We start from the raw sequence: 18213 nt of genomic DNA on the forward strand, positions 1-18213 counted from the left end.
ATCTAATGTACAGCATGGTGACTGTAGTTAACGATACTGTATTGTATACTTAAAAGTTGCTAAGGGAGTAGATCTTAAATGTCATTACCAAAAAAGAAGAAAAAAAGGTAATTATGTGAGGCAATGGAGGTGTTAGCTAATGCTATGGTGGTAATCATTTCACAATGTGTTAAATCAATTCTTTGTATACCTTAAACTTACATAACGTTATATGTCAATTATATCTCAATAAAGCTGGCAAAAATGCTTAACCATATATTTGAAAAAATGTAAACATACTTCATGAATATTTTTAGTATTTATAGGGACATCATTGCGACAGCGAACAAAAACTACACACACTCCTTTTAGTTTCTCTGGGGCTGCGTTGTCTATATACAATCTCATCATTTTTGCCCCTTTGGTTGCTCCAGCAATAGTTCGACCACATTCTGAAAACAAAAGTCAAGAACTTAGCATACGATTACATGACTGATCAAATGTGATAAATTACTGTGGATCTTACACCCTTGTTCCTTGCTTTACTTTAAGAAGTTTTCAATGTAATTATGGAATAAAATTTTTTGTCTACAAAAGGATGTAATTGCAAATCTTAAATTGCAGCCTCCTTGGGTGCCTTTCACTGAGTTCTGCACTTTGCTCCTTTTGGCCTGGCCTCAGGCAGGACTTTCACGCAAACCCTTCTCTTATCCCATTCTCAACCGTTTGCCTCTTTAATCCTTGCTAATCTTTCGGATCTCAACCAAAATGCCACCTCTCAGGTAAACTTTCACTGACTCCCCCAAGAAGATCCTGTCCCCCACTACATACTCTCATAGCACCCGACTTATATTAAATCCTTCCTTGAACTAGTTTCAATGAAAATGTATCATTAGAAATCTTTCTTCGATGTTTAAAAACTATTTAAAATATGAGAATTCTGTTAGATAGCTAGTTGCAATATTTTTTTCTTTCTTTTTTTTTTTTTAATTTTTTTTGGCTGCATAGGGTCTTAGTTGCGGCACACAGGATTTTCGTTGAGGCATGTGGGATCTTTTCTTTGTGGCGTGTGGGCTTCTCTCTAGTTGTGGACTGCAGGTTTCCTCTCTCTAGTTGTGGCATGCGGACTCCAGAGCACGTGGGCTCTGTAGTTTGCAGCACGCGGGCTGTCACGTGGAGGCGTGTGAGCTCAGTAGTTGTGGCATGTGGGCTTAGTTGTGGGACCTTAGTTCCCCGACCAGGGATCAAACCCGCATTCCCTGCACTGGAAGGTGGGCTGTTTACCACCAGGTACCACCAGGGAAGTCCCTGGTTGCAATATTAATAAGCAAACAATCAACAGTCTTCCTGTTCACAACCATAACCAATTTGAAATATGATCTAAGAAAATTTTACATCCCTATCACAAAACCATAAACATCTTTTGTCTGCCCAGCCCCCCTTCCTTTGGGTTTGGGGAATTTCTCCCATCCTGGGATTCTGGAGGACACCAGTCTCAGAGCCCTGCAGGGGTACACATATGAAAACTATACTAATTAGACTCTCTGCAAGACTGTAAATCTTGAATGCAGAGACACAAAGATAAAAGGGTATCTGAGCAAGGTCAATCTACTGATGAATCCAAAGAAACTGCCCTGAAATCCATGGAAATGCTCTATTCCTATTTTTCCCAAGGCCTGATTGTTCAGCTAGTTCTAAATTTTGTGAACCACCCAAATGTTTTAATATTTTGCTTACCTAAGCCAGAGTCTGCACCTTGCTTGCAGCCAAAGAACCCTGAGACATGGTATGCAGCAATGTAGAGCTCAAATGCTCATTCATGGAGGTTGGCAGAATTACCTTTACCCTTAATATTCTCCCTTTTTTCCTTGATAAGTGAACCTGAATTTGTCCCATTTAGCAATCTGTACATTCTCAGGGAGACAACTGCTTTCTCAGCCTCCCTAGCCCCTAGGGTAGTCATATGACATTAAGAATCTTGGGCTTTCCTGATAAAGGAGAGAGGTGTGACTAGTAGGCCCCTTTCCTACATGATGAAAACCTGTACATAATGTCTAGACTTCATCTTGCAACCATGTGGAACAAATATGAACACAAAGCAATGTGTTAAGAATGGCAGAATAGGGGACTTGCCTTGTGGCGCAGTGGTTAAAAATCCACCTGCCAATGCAGGGGACACTGGTTCAATCCCTGGTCCGGGAAGATCCCACATGCTGTGGAGCAACTAAGCCTGCGCTCTAGAGCCGGTGCTCTAAAGCAAGAGAGGCCACCGCAATGAGAAGCCCGTGCACCACAACGAAAAGTAGCTCCCACTCACGGCAACTAGAGAAAAGCCCGCACACAGCAACGAAGACCCAATGCAGACAAATAAATTAATTAATTAAATTTTAAAAAAAAAAGAATGGCAGAACAGAAATAAAATAAGAATCTGGGTTTCTGATGGCGTTACTGAGCACTTGAACCACTGCTAGCCACTGCCTGCCCAGTTATGAGAGAAAAATAGACTCCCTATTTGTTTAAGCTACTATTAGGATTTCCATTACTCACAGCTGAACATATTCCTGGCTTCTAAAAATCCAAATGCAGCTACACTAAAGAATACTATACAGCATCTTTTAAATTAGATAAATCTATATTTAATAACATAAAAAATGTCTAGGTTATACTGTCAAGTCCAAAAAGTAAGTCAAGAATAAAACGTGTTATATGATCATATTTTTAAAATGATACTAAGTGTCTACATGTTAGCACATGCATATAAGAAAGACATGTAGAGGAATACTCACCAAGCTGATAAATATATTATTTTTGGAAATAGCAAAAATAATAATTAAAAGTATGTTTACCCTTTCTTCTGGCAGTTCTCCTGAGAATTCTTCCTAAAAAGTCTTCCTAATCCACGTAGAATTAGCTTCAATGATATTCATTGAGGCATTGTTTAAAGGAGAAAAAAGTTGTGAACAACCTAAATTCTAATAATAAGTTTTGAACCTAATAGTTGTCTCAGCCTAATGAAGTACAATGCAACTGTTTAAAATTTAATTGTGGAAATGTATCAGTGACATGGAGAAGACAATAGTATCAATTTTTAAAAGCTACCATAGAATAATATATAGAGTTGGATTACATTTTTATAAAGCATCTATAAATTGTTTTTTCTTAGTTCAATTAAATTGAAAAAAAAAGGAAGCATATCTTGGGTGACATGGTCCCCAAACAGGAAATGCAATGTTTTTGAAAATAATTAAGAGAAGGCTGAACTAACTCTCATGGCTACTGAGTTCCTTTTTCTTTCTGAGACTGGAGTATAATCTTGGAGGACATTTTTAGGGAGTGAGGCAAAGTTTACATGGCACTTGCCCGAGCCCAGCATAACCACGGTCCTCCCAATCCCATGAGGTGAGTTCCATTACTGTTCCCATTTTACAGATGAGAAAACCAAAGCCCGGAGAGATGAAATAACTTTCCCAGTGTGACCCAGCAAGTAAAGAGTGGAGCTTGTCTTCACCACCTCACTTCTGACCCTCTCCAGGACCGAGCTTTAAACCAGTGTGTCAAACAGTGTCTATCTGTGATCTCCTCCTCCCTGCAGGCCCAGGGGTCTGCACACCGTCAATGGAGGGTGTGATAAGCTCTGCAGTTTAAGAAAACAACATCTGGTCTGGGATACTCTCACCCATATACCAGGATACACAGGATAACCTGTCTAGAAGAAATGGAAAGTTTCACACTGTTGACACTGACTTGAAATCCACCCTGAGCTCCAAAGTTTGGACCAAGGCTATTTAGAAAGATAATTGTTAGGGTAGAGGGGTCTTAGAATCCAGCAGGGCACTGAGTATGGGGAAAGTGGCTTCCTTCTCAGTCCTACCTTGGCCCCTTACACTCTCATCCAGTACCCGCCTACTCCCCATCAAGCTTTGCCTCCTCAGGACCCACAAGGCTGATGGTCTGGGTGAACAAGGCATAGGCATAGGCGCTGTCTGGAGGAACAAGTCATTGGGCTGCTGAAGTCTGCAGTGACCAGCACGATCCCAGGAGGGGCAGCAGTTTGTAGTTACTTGGTCACTCTTCCAGCTGAAGAATGCACGTCACCCTTCTCATCTGTCTTGTACTTTCATAAATTTTGACAAAGAACGACCCAAAGCACCAGAGTGGGTACAAGGTCAGCAAACCACAAAGCATTCCCAGCCTCCAGCACATTTGGCGTAAGTGAGATGCTACTTGTGAGCCATAAAAGAGGTGATTACTTTCCTGGTTAAAGGCAGCAAGAATGCCGTAGGCTGTGGAAAGGTGGAGGCACAGAGAGCCCGTCTCAAACTTACCTCCTCATCCAGAAGCATCCTGGAGAGCTCTGTCTGTCTGGTGTTGTAATCTTGGCACAAAAGGAATATTCTCACTAGCTCTACATTCTTGTTTTGGCCCGATAAGTTTGAAAATAATACTTTTTTTTTTTTTTGGCTGAAAACTTGAGAGTTTCATTATTATTATTTATACTATACTCTTCCAAAGAAGGTTTGAGGCAATATAGGATAACAATAAATGCTATGGACTGAATGTGTCCCCCCAAATATATATATGTATAGCAATATATATATATATACTGCAAAATAGGATCCAACTCTACATATTATATATGCAACTCTGGATGTCAAGGAGTCAATGAACCGTGAATATGTCTTAGACTTGCAGCAATACTTATAATTTGGGTCGTTACAAACATCTAAATTAGTGATCAGAAGATAAAACTAGCAGAAGATAAAACTATATACATAGTGGTATATATACTGTGTATATATATGTACATATCTCATACATACTGTACATATACATATCAAAATACATAGAGGGAAATAAACACACACACACACACACACACACATATATATATATACCAAAGAAGTTACAGAAGGATACTCATCAAGGAGTTAACTTGATTATTCCAAGTGAGTGGGAATGTGGGTGGTAGTTTTAATTTTTCTTCTAATTGTAGATATTTTCTCACCTTTCTATATTTTCAGCTATTGTTTTATTTATTTTTTTTTTTATTTTTTTTTTTTTTTGCGGTACGCGGGCCTCTCGCTGTTGTGGCCTCTCCCGTTGCGGAACACAGGCTCCAGACGCGCAGGCTCAGCGGCCATGGCCCTCGGGCCCAGCCGCTCTGCGGCATGTGGGATCTTCCCGGACCGGGGCACGAACCCGTGTCCCCTGCATCAGCAGGTGGACTCTCAACTGCTGCGCCACCAGGGAAGCCCCTATTGTTTTAATTTTTAATGAATTATGAAAATTTGGACCTTACAATAATGTCCCAGCATAAGAATTGTGAGAGACACAAGATCAGTAGAGCAGACATAGTCACTAATCATGAGTCTACATATTTTGTTGGTGAAGAAAGACATATATATTAAACAATTAGATGAAAACAGAAGAACGTGATCAAGTGGTGTATTTTACAATGCAAACTTTAAAAGAGACAGGCGTTTGGAGGATAGTGATGGATGTGGTTTGGAACACTCTGAGAAGGCTCTGAAGTAAAGAGAATGCCTGAGGCAATCCGGAGGAGGGGTAGGATTTGGCTGGGTGGAGACACTTAGGAGGGTGGAGAAAAGGGCACGGAAATGACTGGTGTGGATAGACAACCATGAAGACTGGCTTAGAGAGAGCAGCAAGTTCATGTTTGGCAGAATAGGAGATCAGACTAAACAAGTACTGTGTGTCCAGGTTATGACAGGCCTTAGTAGAATAAATGAAGAGTTTGGACTCAATCCAACAACAGGACAATGAAAGATTTACTTGGCAGGAATAAGTAGTATGGATTTCAGAGAGGAAATCTGGTAACAGAGATACTGGTTTTCAATCTGGAAAACTGGGGCAGGCATGAGATAGGAGCCTAAGCTTAAAGGCAGCAGAGGAGGGGGCTTCCCTGGTGGCGCAGGACCACAGGGAGTGACTGCTGTGCTTTCGGGTGGTTTCATGACTATTTCTAGTCATCTGACAACACGTGTACAAAATGCCTCTACCTGTTTCAAGGAAGAGGCAATTAAATTCTAGTGAAAATGTGTATTCCCAGGAGAGGTCAATGACTTCTATAAGGATGCTTTCTTCTTCAATCATTATAGCAATCTTGTAAGCTCCTGGTAAATTTTCTTTATAAATATAGGATTGTCTATGTATAAGAGAAAAGATATGCTGCACTTTAACATTCATTCATGAATAGCTGGCACGTTACCCTTGCAAAACATCCTTACCAAGACCAGGTACATCTCCTTCTTGGTACAAAAACTTCAATGTCTTACAACCATCTTTCACAAAAAAAAGAGTAAATGCTTCCAGCTGTTAAACAAAAGAGAAAATGATAATCAATAAAATGACTAAGAAACTATAATAAAATGAACCAAGCCCTGTGCTAGGCATTTTACATACCTTAGTCCTCATAGTTTTGTAAATAAAGAAAATGAGGCTAAAAGAGTTTATTCAAGGTACACAGAAGCAGGTACATCAGAGGCAGGATTAGAATCCGAACTAATTTAACTCCAAAATTATCATGGAATATAGGGTGAATTCTATTTCCAAACCTACATTACTTATCTACATATATAAGTGGGCCTCCACTTACCTAACCCTGCCTCACAGCATCTTATAAGGATAAATAGGTGAGTCCAACTGGAGGTAAACATAAAGAATTATTGTTAAGAGAAACTACTCTTTTTTTTTTTGGCTGCACTGGGTGGCTTGCAGGATCTTATTTCCCTGACCAGGGATTGAACCTGCGCCCTTGGCAGTGAAAGCACAGAGTCCTAACCACTGGACCACCAGGGAATTCCCAAGAGAAACTATTCTTTTTTTTTTTTTTTTTTTTTTTTTTTTTGCGGTAAGCAGACCTCTCACTGTTGTGGCCTCTCCCGTTGTGGAGCACAGGCTCCGGACGCACAGGCTCAGCGGCCATGGCTCACGGGCCTAGCTGCTCCGCGGCATGTGGGATCTTCCCGGACCGGGTCACGAACCCATGTCCCCTGCATTGGCAGGCAGACTCTCAACCACTGTGCCACCAGGGAAGCCCAAGAAACTATTCTTAAAAGTTGATTTGTGGAACAGTAAAACTTGCCTTATTAACTAATTGTTTTGTTTGACCAATTATTTGAGTAATTATATTTTCAGCAATTATAATTTGACCTATATTGTAGCCAAACTAATATAAAAACAAATTAATATAATGTCTTCCATATTTATGAGCATGAATTTAATTACTTATGAGTCAGTATAATTATCTTTAGTAAGTAGATATCTAGGTCACATAAACAAAAACTCTCACACATCATTAGGGAAACACAAGTTTACTGACCCCCCTTCACCTAGCCCTACTGATTTCATACATAAGTGTCTCTCTTGGGCAGTGGGTTTCTCTTCACTTACTGACCTATTCCTGTAGGAAGTATCTCAGGTCTGGCAAAGCCTCTCACCCTTGGACAATGGTTCTCAAACTTTTGTGTGCATCACAGAAGCAACTAGGGGACGTCTTAAAAATAAAGAATGCTGGACCCAAGGATTTGCATTTTTAAAAAGGTCCAGGTGATGCTGCTGCTGTTCCTGGGACCACGTTTGGGAACCACCACCCTGGGAGATGAAATGGAGCCACGGAGATGCGCAAAATTCTATCCCTTCATTTTCTACTCTTCCATCTCACACGTAAACTTGGCTCTCTTGCATAATTACCACCTAAAAGATACAGAAGCTGTCAGCATAGCTATTCTTGCCCAGTTCCACACTTTCATGCTGTATGTGACTTCTATGACCTATCAGCTTTGAATGCATCCAAACTCTCAAAAGTAGACTGCATGACTGTGATAAAAAAAAAAACTCAATATCAAACGTAATGAATTCTTGTCTTTTAGACATGTTGTACTCCTGAGGCCAGCAGAGTGAAAACCGTCGTGGGCCGAAATCATGACTGCAGTTAAAAATTCACTTATGATACGTAATATTTTACAAATACTTCATCTGAGCTTCACCACAACCTTGCACTAGGTAAGGTGGCATTATTATGCCCCTCTTGCAGAAAAGAAAATTAAAGCTAAAAAGAATTTGAGGGGACTTCCCTGGTGGTGCAATGGTTAAGAATCCGCCTCCCAATGCAGGGGACACGGTTTCGAGCCCTGGTCCAGGAAGACCCCACATGCCGTGGAGCAACTAAGCCCGTGCGCCACAACTACTGAGCCTGTGCTCTAGAGCCTGCGAGCCACAACCACTGAGCCCATGTGCCACAACTACGGAAGCCCATGTGCCTAGAGCCTGTGTTCTGCAAGAAGAGAAGCCACCGCAATGAGAAGCCCGCGCACCACAACAAAGAGTAACCCCCACTCGCCGCAACTAGAGAAAGCCCACGCAGCAACGAAGACCCAACACAGCCATAAATAAATAAATAAAAAGAATTTGAGAACTTCCCTGGTGGTCCAGTGGTTAAGACTCTGTGCTTCCATTGCAGGGGGCACAGGTTCGATCCCTGGTCAGGGAACTAAGATCCCATGTGCTGTGTAGCCCAGCCCAAATAATAATAATAATAAGTTAAAAATAAATAAAAATAAAAGGAATTTGAGTGAAGGACCCAAAGACACATACCCACAAGTGCAGAACCTGGAACTCCAGATCTGCTCTCTTTCCACAGAACTGTGCTGCTGCTGTCTTGACTTTGGAAAACACTATCATGTAAGCCAGGAAAGTAATGTCTGTGACTATCATAAGCAGCGCTGAATGAAAGTAGCAGGAACACACGAAGTAGCAAAAGCTTGAATGCCAATGCGGCAGAAACCTCTGTATTGGTTAGGGTCCTGGCAAGCAAAGGAGTCGTAACAAAGAGGCTCTGAAGAAACCTAAAGAGGCTACTTCTAGAGGCCAGAGCAGGGTAAGGGAAGCTGTGGCACTAGCGGCAACACAGGACTAGCAACAGAGGAAAACCAGTACCACCTCAAGGCCTGGAAGGGAGGGCGTTGGGGGGAATGGGGTAGCGGGAAGCAGGGTGAGAGCTGGAGCTGGGGGAAAGGGACTGCTCGGGAGGACACTGGCAGAAACGTGGCCAAGTGGGGAGGGATCAGGCTTCTTTCTCTTCTGCCCTCCAATCTCCTGCTGGTGGCTCCCAGAAGCCGAGCCACATGGAAACCAGAGGATGAGGGAGCCCATGTGGTAGATTCCAGAAGGGTCAGCCTTCCAGGCCACAGAGCAGGGTGGAGCACAGTCGGGAATGGATCTGAAGGCAAACAAAATAACCACCACCTCTTCTGTTGTCTACCCTCCTGCGGAGCCTTTAATGAACTGTTTTCACTCTGGATTGTGCAACAGGCCTCACATAAAAGAAAAACTTTTCCATACACCCAGTTACCTAAACAACCATAACAAAACATACCACCTCTTGCTCCAACTTCTTACTCACCCATCCACTAATCGCGATGCCAATTTACTACATGTTCTTGCTCTGTCCATGTAATCAAATGAGCACAGATTTTGACATTGGTTTCCATCCTAGATGTACTTACTATCTTCCCTCCACTGTGGCTTTGCAATTCACCAGCAACTCTTAAGGAAACACCTTTCCTGGTTTGACTCTTCCCTTAATCCTTGATTTCCCATTCCTTGCAGCCTAAGCAGTGTCTGGCCTGGTCCATGATAGCCTTAAAGGAAGAAGCTAACCACAAAGACCCAAAGTCCAAGGCACGCCCCAGGAATGACAAATGGAAGGGTTTGCAGGCATTGGGCACTCCCACTTCCTGGTCAGCATGCTAGCCAGTGAGAGAGACTTCCTCCAAGTAGAGAATGCCAGCCCAGAAAACCAGGTGGCAAATACTTAAGGGTGATAATATCACCTCTGTAGATACTCATCTCCCCAGCTCAGTCCTAGCAGCAGTCTTCCTCTGAAGGCACTGCCTAGTCCCCACGTCTATGCCTAAATCTTTTGCAGAGCTAGTGGGATTCCAATTGGGAAGTTAGCCAAATATGTGGCCTTGAAATTTTCAGGTGCAACAATGTTGATTACCTATATGGTTTCTTCCCTAACCAAGCACAGGAATGGTCCTTGGGACAGGCTTGAAGCCTGGGCCTACTGAGAATCACATTTTTTAGAAATTGGCCTTCCCTTCCTCTCTTGGTCATCTGCTCAGTGATGTGTGCAAGGTTGTTTTGCATCTTCTACCTAGAGAATAGGCAGACACATAACCAGAGTCACCAGAGGAGTCAAAATAGTAGAGAAGGGAGGCCAGGAGAGATGAAAACAAATGAAAAAACAATACAAACAAACAAAAACAATTGAGAGTGGCAAAGAGAATCCTGTTGCCATTGGGTGGTATCATCCATAGCCAGGGAGGGTTACAGAATTTGTGAGGCCCAGTAAAAAATGAAAATTCAGAACCACTTGTTTAGAAATTATTAATAATTTTAAGATGGCAACAGGAGATCATTTATCCAAGGGTAGGGCCCTTCAGCACAAGGGCCTACTCAACTAACAGCCCGCATGCCCATGAAGCCATCCTTAGCCACACGCACATTCCCACAGGGAACTTTGGTGACCCGGGAAATCATCCTACTTCCAGTTGCTTGCTGTGGCACCTCTTGTTTTATGTACACATCTCCAAGGTTGTCTATCATTTGCCATTAAAATAGCTCAGAGCTATTGATCTCTCTGCATCAATCACATGCCCATGTCACTGTAACACACTAAGGGAACAAGAAAATGATCAGTCCCATTCAACTGTCAGGGGCCTGCCAGTTCTAAAGCTTTATAAGGGTCCTGGAAGAAATGAAGGGCAGACAACTTCCAGAACTTGGTAACATACTGCATCGAGCAAGGGAGAGGCTCTTTTAGGAAACATTCCACAGACTCTTCGCTCCTAGAGCAAGCTAAAGAGTTTTGCCCAAGTTCACTGGGCAAGAACAGGGAGTATGGACCCTGATAATGGCAACCTCACCACAATGCCGCCCCCATTGCAACTCTCTCACCCTTGCATTCAGTGGGACGATCAGCTCACCACCAGCATGTACCTGCTCACGGGTCTTGTAGAAGCTCCAGCCCAGGTCACTCCTAGACTTGACAAAAACTCAAGCAGCTAAGAGTAATTTTGTTGAAAATTTAGAACCTGAGCTATAAGGAAGCTATGACAGTGCTTCCGGGAACCGCTATCAAAGTCACAGTTTATCATACATTACTATAATTAAGGTGACCATATAAATTCATCATCCAAAACTGGGACCCTTTTAGGAGTGAAAGGAGGAACTGTTAATAATTATGCTAGAAAAGTAGGCATAATCCAGGGCTCTCCCTGGCACGCAGAGACGCACGGTAATCACCTCGTTGTTTTCGACTATATTCATGCAGTAGTCACTGTTCCCTAGCTCTATTTCTGCAGTTTGTTTTTCTACCCAAATGATTTGCACGTGTAGTTTATATAACCCGTACTTTTAAAATATCACTCTACCTGTGTTTGACCATCCCTCTAACCTCTGAAGCCATTTTGAGTTAGAATCTTAGCTCATTTCTAGTTGCCAACTCTTTTTTCCCCTTCCTCCACAATAGTAGGCCAAACTAGAAATATCATCCAATTGGCTATAACTATGTAAAATAAAGCTTCTTCTCTATTCAGTTAAATCCCAACCTTCTCTTTCTAAATGTTTTGTTGTTCACAACGATTCAAGTTTCTTCAACCAATCACTTCTCAAAGAGTAATTAAAAAATAATAAGACTTAAACTTACAGATGGGCAATCCAAAATTAACTCTTCAACAGTTGTTATGTCCAGGCCAAGCTTTGCTGATAGAATTTCAAATATATATTTGTATGAAGGGTCAATTTTCATTTTTCGGTTTTCCCTTGCATCTCTGAATCTTGCCTAAAGAATGAAAACCATGTGTAAAAATTGTAATTATGAAGAAAAATCACCAAAATATTTCATTTCAGATAAAAGTGACACTTAATAAAAATGGTATTATAAGCAAAACCTGTCTCTCTTTTAATGTTTCCTGTAGATTTGTAATGCCACTCATACTTCGGAGATATCTGGATGATCTGCGGGAAGACTGAGAGAGCACATCAGAAGGCACTGATTGAACCAATCGTGGCGCAGGCCTAGGTCGAACCCTTCTCAGATCTGGGTCATCTTCATCTGGCATAACTATCCTTTCATCAGAAGGAATGAGATTCATATAATCACTTAAAGAGGAAGTAGGACCTTTTTCGGAAAGAGAGACAGTGTCTTCTTCAGATGCCTCTACTGGGAGGGGAGGGGCCTCTTCACTGGAAGGAGGAGGAGCCTCTTCTTCCGGAGGTGGGGGAGCCTCATCTCCTGGATCCGGAGGGGCAACATCTTCTGAGCTAGGAGGTGCTGCCTCTCCCGAAGAGGACGGGGCTTCTTCTTCCGGAGGGGGTGGGTCACCTTCTTCAGCGCTCATGTTATCCACTCCCTCCACCTGCAGAGCACCTTAAAACTTCAAAACCTAGGATTATAAAAATTTTTTTTAATTGTTCAATAAATTGAGTATGATGTATTAATTTATCCCTCCCATTGAAGCTAGACAGGTAGCAAAATTATCTGTTTCTCTCATACTGCATTATCTAAAGAAACTAAGTTTATAGGGCTAGAGAGAGAATTTTTTTTAAAGTGGGACAGCGTGTGCAGGTGCGCGCACACACACACACACACACACACACCTACACCTACACACCTCTAGGGTCTTTTTCAAACTATAAGTAACCACTGCAACTGATGGGAGGACACCTGTCCTCAGGTATGGAAAAAGGGCTGAAAAAAGATTGAGAGCGACTGTACTCCAGGACCAACTGGTGATCAACAACAGGATACTTATCCAAGAGATCAAGCAAAGAACTACATGGACTGAAATGTTCCTTGCTTGGGGGAACTCTGCTACTCTACAATTCACCAATCAGACACTCAACTGTCCAGCCATCTCATCTGTATGAGCATAACCAGGACCACCCAAAAAGCATAAAACATACTCTTGGAAGCCAAAATGAATATCCCAAGTCCAAACATAAAATTCATGCTAAAATGTGATTGTGACTATTTACTGAAGCAACGGTATCATATAAAGTATAAATCCAACCTACCCAATCAGAAAAGCTCCAATTATAAAGGAGTGTGGAAGTTATCATGAGCACATAACAAGGAAAATTAGGGGGCACCAGTGGAATGGGACAAAATGTTACTTACAGAAAAAAAAAATCATATTTAGGACAATAATCAAGCCTCCATCAAAATAAATAGGAGTTTGGGATATGGCTAAGATCCAGAAACCAGTATAACAGTAAATACCTGAAGAACAAAAGAACAAATTCCAAAGCAGACAGTTCAAAAGAAGAAGATAAAGAGGCTTTCTAGTGAGAAATTCTGAGGACACTGGTGCAGACCTGGCCTAAGTAAGACGGTGCTTCGTATGAAGGGACACCAGCAGCCCTCCATCAGACAGAGATAGCCTGTAACCTGCACCTGACATCTGCCCTCACCAGGTTTTCCAAAGGACCTATAAACAGCTGAAATTGTTTTCTTTGATATGCTAAGGTTGGCCTATTCAAGAGCAGAAAGACCCAAACTGACCTTTTAGCTGCCAGCTAACCAGTTTACCTACCCACACCCAAGATGTCAAACAAGGACCAATGTTCTCAAACTGTCTGAAGTATTTTTTTTCTCATCCCTCTCTCCTCTGTCTTTTATAAATCCTGGTTTTTGTCTTTGACTCTTGGCCACAATCTAATGTCTAGCTTTTTCACACAAGAGAAAATTTGCTTGGATAGTAACTAAGTAAAGGTCTCTTGAGTTATTATTGGGCACAATAAAGAGCTACAATACCCAGGAGTTGTGTGTGCATTACATTCTTACACTTGAAACTGGCCTAGAGGAGTTGGTTGTGCCATCTATAATAACTCAAGAACAATTATGATGATACACATTAGTCAAGTCCTATCAACTACCTGTCACTCTGCTCAAATTTATGCTTTTGAATTCTGCCAAACAATTTACTTTACTCCATAAGAGAATCGTGCCTTCTCTCAAAGGATATCAACAGGCATTGTTGTCTGGTTTCTGAAACGAAAGCAAAATTTACTTTAATTTCAATAAATGGTGAAACACATGTACTGACTGAGCTCAGTAGGGCCGGAGAGCTTCTCCATAGGCAATAAATGCTCTTTCTAGAGACACACAGTTATTTAAGCCAGTATAAAGCCACTATTATTTAAGCCATCAAGGAAAGACTAAAGTTGAATCATGACATTTTGTTTAAGAAATCAAGGGAGTATACAATAAATCTTAATGAGTTTTCCATCTAAAAATGACAACTATTTCTTAAGTGTTGGCACAGATTCACAGATTAAATTTTCAGAAAATGTTATTACCCAACACAATTAATTCCCTGGAGATTCCAGATAGTTAAGATTCATGGCACGTCATTTCAGAACTAGAAAATAAACCTTAGAAATCACCTAGCTTAACTCTCCCTTTTTACTGATAATGAAACTAAGATCCAGCACAGTCACAGATCTTATCCAACTGCACACCCAATTGATCTTTCTAAACTTCAGATCATATCACATCACGGCCCTATTTAGTTTTGCCCCCTTGTTCACCTAGCTCTTTGTAATCTTGCAATGAAAGGATATTAAAAGCTAAAAAAGCTTAAGGTAGTCCTGAATAACATCAGTTAGGTTAAACAAAATCTATGACTAAGGTCAGGCTGAATCGATAGGCTTAGAGAAGGAAAATTGAAAGCAAGTAAAAAGGAATGGGAAAAAGAAGGAAAGAAAGCTGAAAATAAGACAAATAGAGTGTAAAGAGAAGACAAAAACCCGGAAATCCTCTCCCTCCTAATCAAGAATTCCCCAAGTTTATAATAAAATACACTGAAAGAGGTCATTGTGAGTTACTCTGCTCCCATGGTAATCTAATAAACATAGTCGATAGCCTCAATTCAGGTAAACATATTTAAATATAACATACATATACTTTCCACCTCTATGTGTGTCTCCTTACCTCAGTTTCCTTGGGATTTATGTGAAGCTGTTTAAGGGGGTGGTGGTGGGGGAAACAGCATTTAATTTCTAAAACTTATTAGAATACTCCTCTCGGAATATATGTTTTATGTAAAGAGTTCAATTTATGCTCTGTGAATTGAGTGCTGACATATATATCTCACGCTAAGGACAGGATAAGCTCTTATTTTGTGAACATAAAGAGTCTTTATGGTCAGTAGTCTGTACACACCGACAATACGGAAAATGATAACAAGGTTTTAATTGCTATCATGACTGAGAAACAAGTAATTTCTAAATAATTTGTTACAGTTTACATTTTTAAAGCAAATCATATACCTCAGACTCTCAAAATAAATAAATTACTACTGCCATTTTGGGGAGATTTTGCTTAAGGAAGCTATAGAATTCTTCCTCTGATGAAATCATTTGAGATGTTTTTCCTACATTGTTTTCAAATGTCAAATCATAGTTGGCAATGTAATGAACTCTAAATATAAAATGTCAGTTTACCACTCCCAAAGACTGATGCAATTATTTAACTGTAACTTAGAAAATGTACACAGCTGTTTTATATAGAAGAATTCCTAAAAACTGTAGCAAAAATTTTAAGATTACATAGTTGAAATGGAAAAATTTTTAGTAAATATAAATTACCTTACTACATATACACATTCACATGTTTGCATATATGCAACATGTTTGCAACAGCATAAAGAAGAAAACAAATACACTTCCTGGAAACAACCAAAATGTTCCTTAATAAAGGATGCATTAATTGTACCGTAGTACACTGTTCAATAAAGTTTTAATTTAACATTAGCAATAAAAATAATGAGGTAAAGCTATATATACAGATGTAGAAATGTCTCAATCACATATTGTTACATGGAGGAAAAACCAAGGTAGTACAGTGCATTGTATATCAACTGTATAAATTTTTTAAAGTGTATGTAGGCATATACATGGTATTTCATCTATTCTAAGATGCACACTTTTAAGAAGGTTTAACTGGCAACCTTTTTTCCTTTCCTCACATCTTTTTCTTTATGCTGTTACATATAATACGTAGTTTCCATCTATGTAATTGTATAAAATTATAATCAATAACAGTTTAGATTTAATAAAATGCATTAGAAGCTTTCCAGGAAAGATACACAATGAATTATGAACAATGATTACCTTGAGTAAAAAAGGCCAGATACGAGAAGCAGAGGAAGAGCTGTACTTTTCAATTTGATAACTTTATGGTTTTTAAAAAAGTATAATCATGTGCGAATTTTACTCGTATAATATGTGTTTATACAATAACACACAATATGTGTTTATATTTTTCTCCTATGTATCTTAGGACTTAAAATTTAGAACCTAAATTTCCCTCTGAATTTTAGAATTTAAAAAGATTACTTCGGCAACGAAGGGGCGGGTCTTTACTCCAAGCATTCACGCTTTGCCGGCTATAAGAGCACAGAGGGGATGCAGGATAAACACCTTTTCGTCTTCTCCTCCTCCCCGTGTCCTCCCCGGACAACTTGCTGCCAAATACAATCATTTTAAATTCCCACCACCCCTTCTCTTTAAGTTCAATTTTGGAGGTTCATTGGACGTCCACAAAATCATTCCTAGTCATTTCCAGGAGCAAGTTGCCATTTCAACCACACCCCTTTCTCTTGTGCCCATCTCTGTACCCCTATCCCTTCATGATGACTAAGGGGTCTCTGCGTGCTTGGCCGCTGTGATGACATACACAACCGAGAAGCCCCTGCAAAGCAAAACGCACAAACGGAGGTGGGGGAGCGGGCAGACTGTTAAACACACACAGGGTGGTCAACGTCAAGAAAAGGTGAATGAACAAAGGGCTGAAAGAGACTAGAAGGGAAGGAAACTTCTGGAAAAAAACGACAGAGATGATGACATTTGACTTGGGTCTGAAGAGCTGTCAGGAGAGGACGGGAGAGGGGACTCTCCTAGCAAGAAAGCAGGGAAAGGCTTAGATTGTTTAGAAGTGGCAAATTTAGTGATGAGATTTCGGGGTGTAGGGGAGTGAGGAGGAGCGAGGAGCAGAAGATAAGCCTGAATGGCTAGGCCTTCTGTTTGTCTTACTTTTGAATCCTTAAAAGGGGGAGCGGGGTGTGGAGTCTGTCAGACGTCCAACGAAGAGACTGGGATTCACCAAGGGCAGGGGCTGGCTGCGGGTTGTAGTCGGGTGGGAACTGGACAGCTTGGAGACATTAGCGGGGAGCTGGGGGGCAGAGGGAGGTAAGTAGGCCGGACCTCAGCGGGGCTGGGAATCCGGCTCTGCGCGGGTCTCCGAGGCGCACTCACCCGCCACTCAGCTCAGCCTGGCGACCCCGAGCGGCCGCGCAGCCCCGGGAGCTGCTCCTGCTCGGTCTCCGCGGCCACCGAGGCTCGGCCGTTGGGAGTCCGAGGCCAGCTCGCTCCCCGGCGCGTAGCGCGGGCTCCGCCGGGCTCTGCTCCCTGCGGGGCGTGGGGCGCTGGGACGCCGGCTTTCCCCACCCCGTGCCGCCCCCCGCGCGCTCTCGGGCCGGGACAATCACCCCACGAGCCTGAGAAGTGAAACACTGTTTAGGGGCCCCGCGGAAGGAGCAGCTGCCTAGAGATGGAATATTTCAGGGGGTGGGGACTTGGGAGGATTCCAAGGTAGGCTTTGAGGGGATTGGTACGGAAATGTCTTGATATATAAAATAGCGTTTTCTATGACCTTTACGTTTTCTGAAGTTACTTCGTGTCTCACTAGAGAACATTAAATGTTTTCTTTTGAATCTGTTTGCTCAGAAACCTATGACTGGTAATATAGAGAGTAGAAGGACGGAAAAAAACGGACTACTTTTCAAAGTTTACACCCCCCCCTCCGCCCTTATCCAGTACTTTTTTTTTTTTTGCGGTACACAGGCCTCTCACTGTTGTGGCTTCTCCCGTTGCGGAGCACAGGCTCCGGACGCGCAGGCTCAGCGGCCATGGCTCACGGGCGTAGGCGCTCCGCGGAATGTGGGATCTTCCCAGATCGGGCACGAACCGTGTCGGCTGCATTGGCAGGCCAACTCTCAACCCCTGCGCCACCAGGGAAGCCCTCCAGTACGTTTCTGCGTTTACCCCTGACGAGGCGTGATGGGTCTCCATTTTAATTAGGTGTTTATATATATATATATATTCTGTGCTACCCAGTAACTCAATTAGTTCTGAAACTCAGAT

General features: G+C 41.8%; 1 protein-coding gene across 1 annotated transcript in view; it reads right to left on the minus strand.

Annotated features, from left to right (window-relative positions):
• DNAH8 (dynein axonemal heavy chain 8) overlaps positions 1–17461 on the minus strand; it is a 323816-nt gene extending 306355 nt beyond the window's left edge. The window contains exons 1-5 of the mRNA XM_029243162.1: positions 17104–17461; positions 11958–12452; positions 11714–11848; positions 6228–6312; positions 280–431 (exon numbers count right to left, since the gene is read on the minus strand). Of these exons, the coding sequence (XP_029098995.1) occupies positions 280–431; positions 6228–6312; positions 11714–11848; positions 11958–12407 (822 nt within the window). The 5' untranslated portion in view covers positions 12408–12452; positions 17104–17461. The remainder of the gene's footprint in view (positions 1–279; positions 432–6227; positions 6313–11713; positions 11849–11957; positions 12453–17103) is intronic.
• Positions 17462–18213: the final 752 nt, after the last annotated feature.

The sequence above is a fragment of the Monodon monoceros genome, unplaced genomic scaffold, assembly GCF_005190385.1.
Source record: "Monodon monoceros isolate NGI ecotype Baffin Bay Population unplaced genomic scaffold, NGI_Narwhal_1 Super_Scaffold_3, whole genome shotgun sequence".
NCBI classification, from domain to species: Eukaryota; Metazoa; Chordata; class Mammalia; order Artiodactyla; family Monodontidae; genus Monodon; species Monodon monoceros.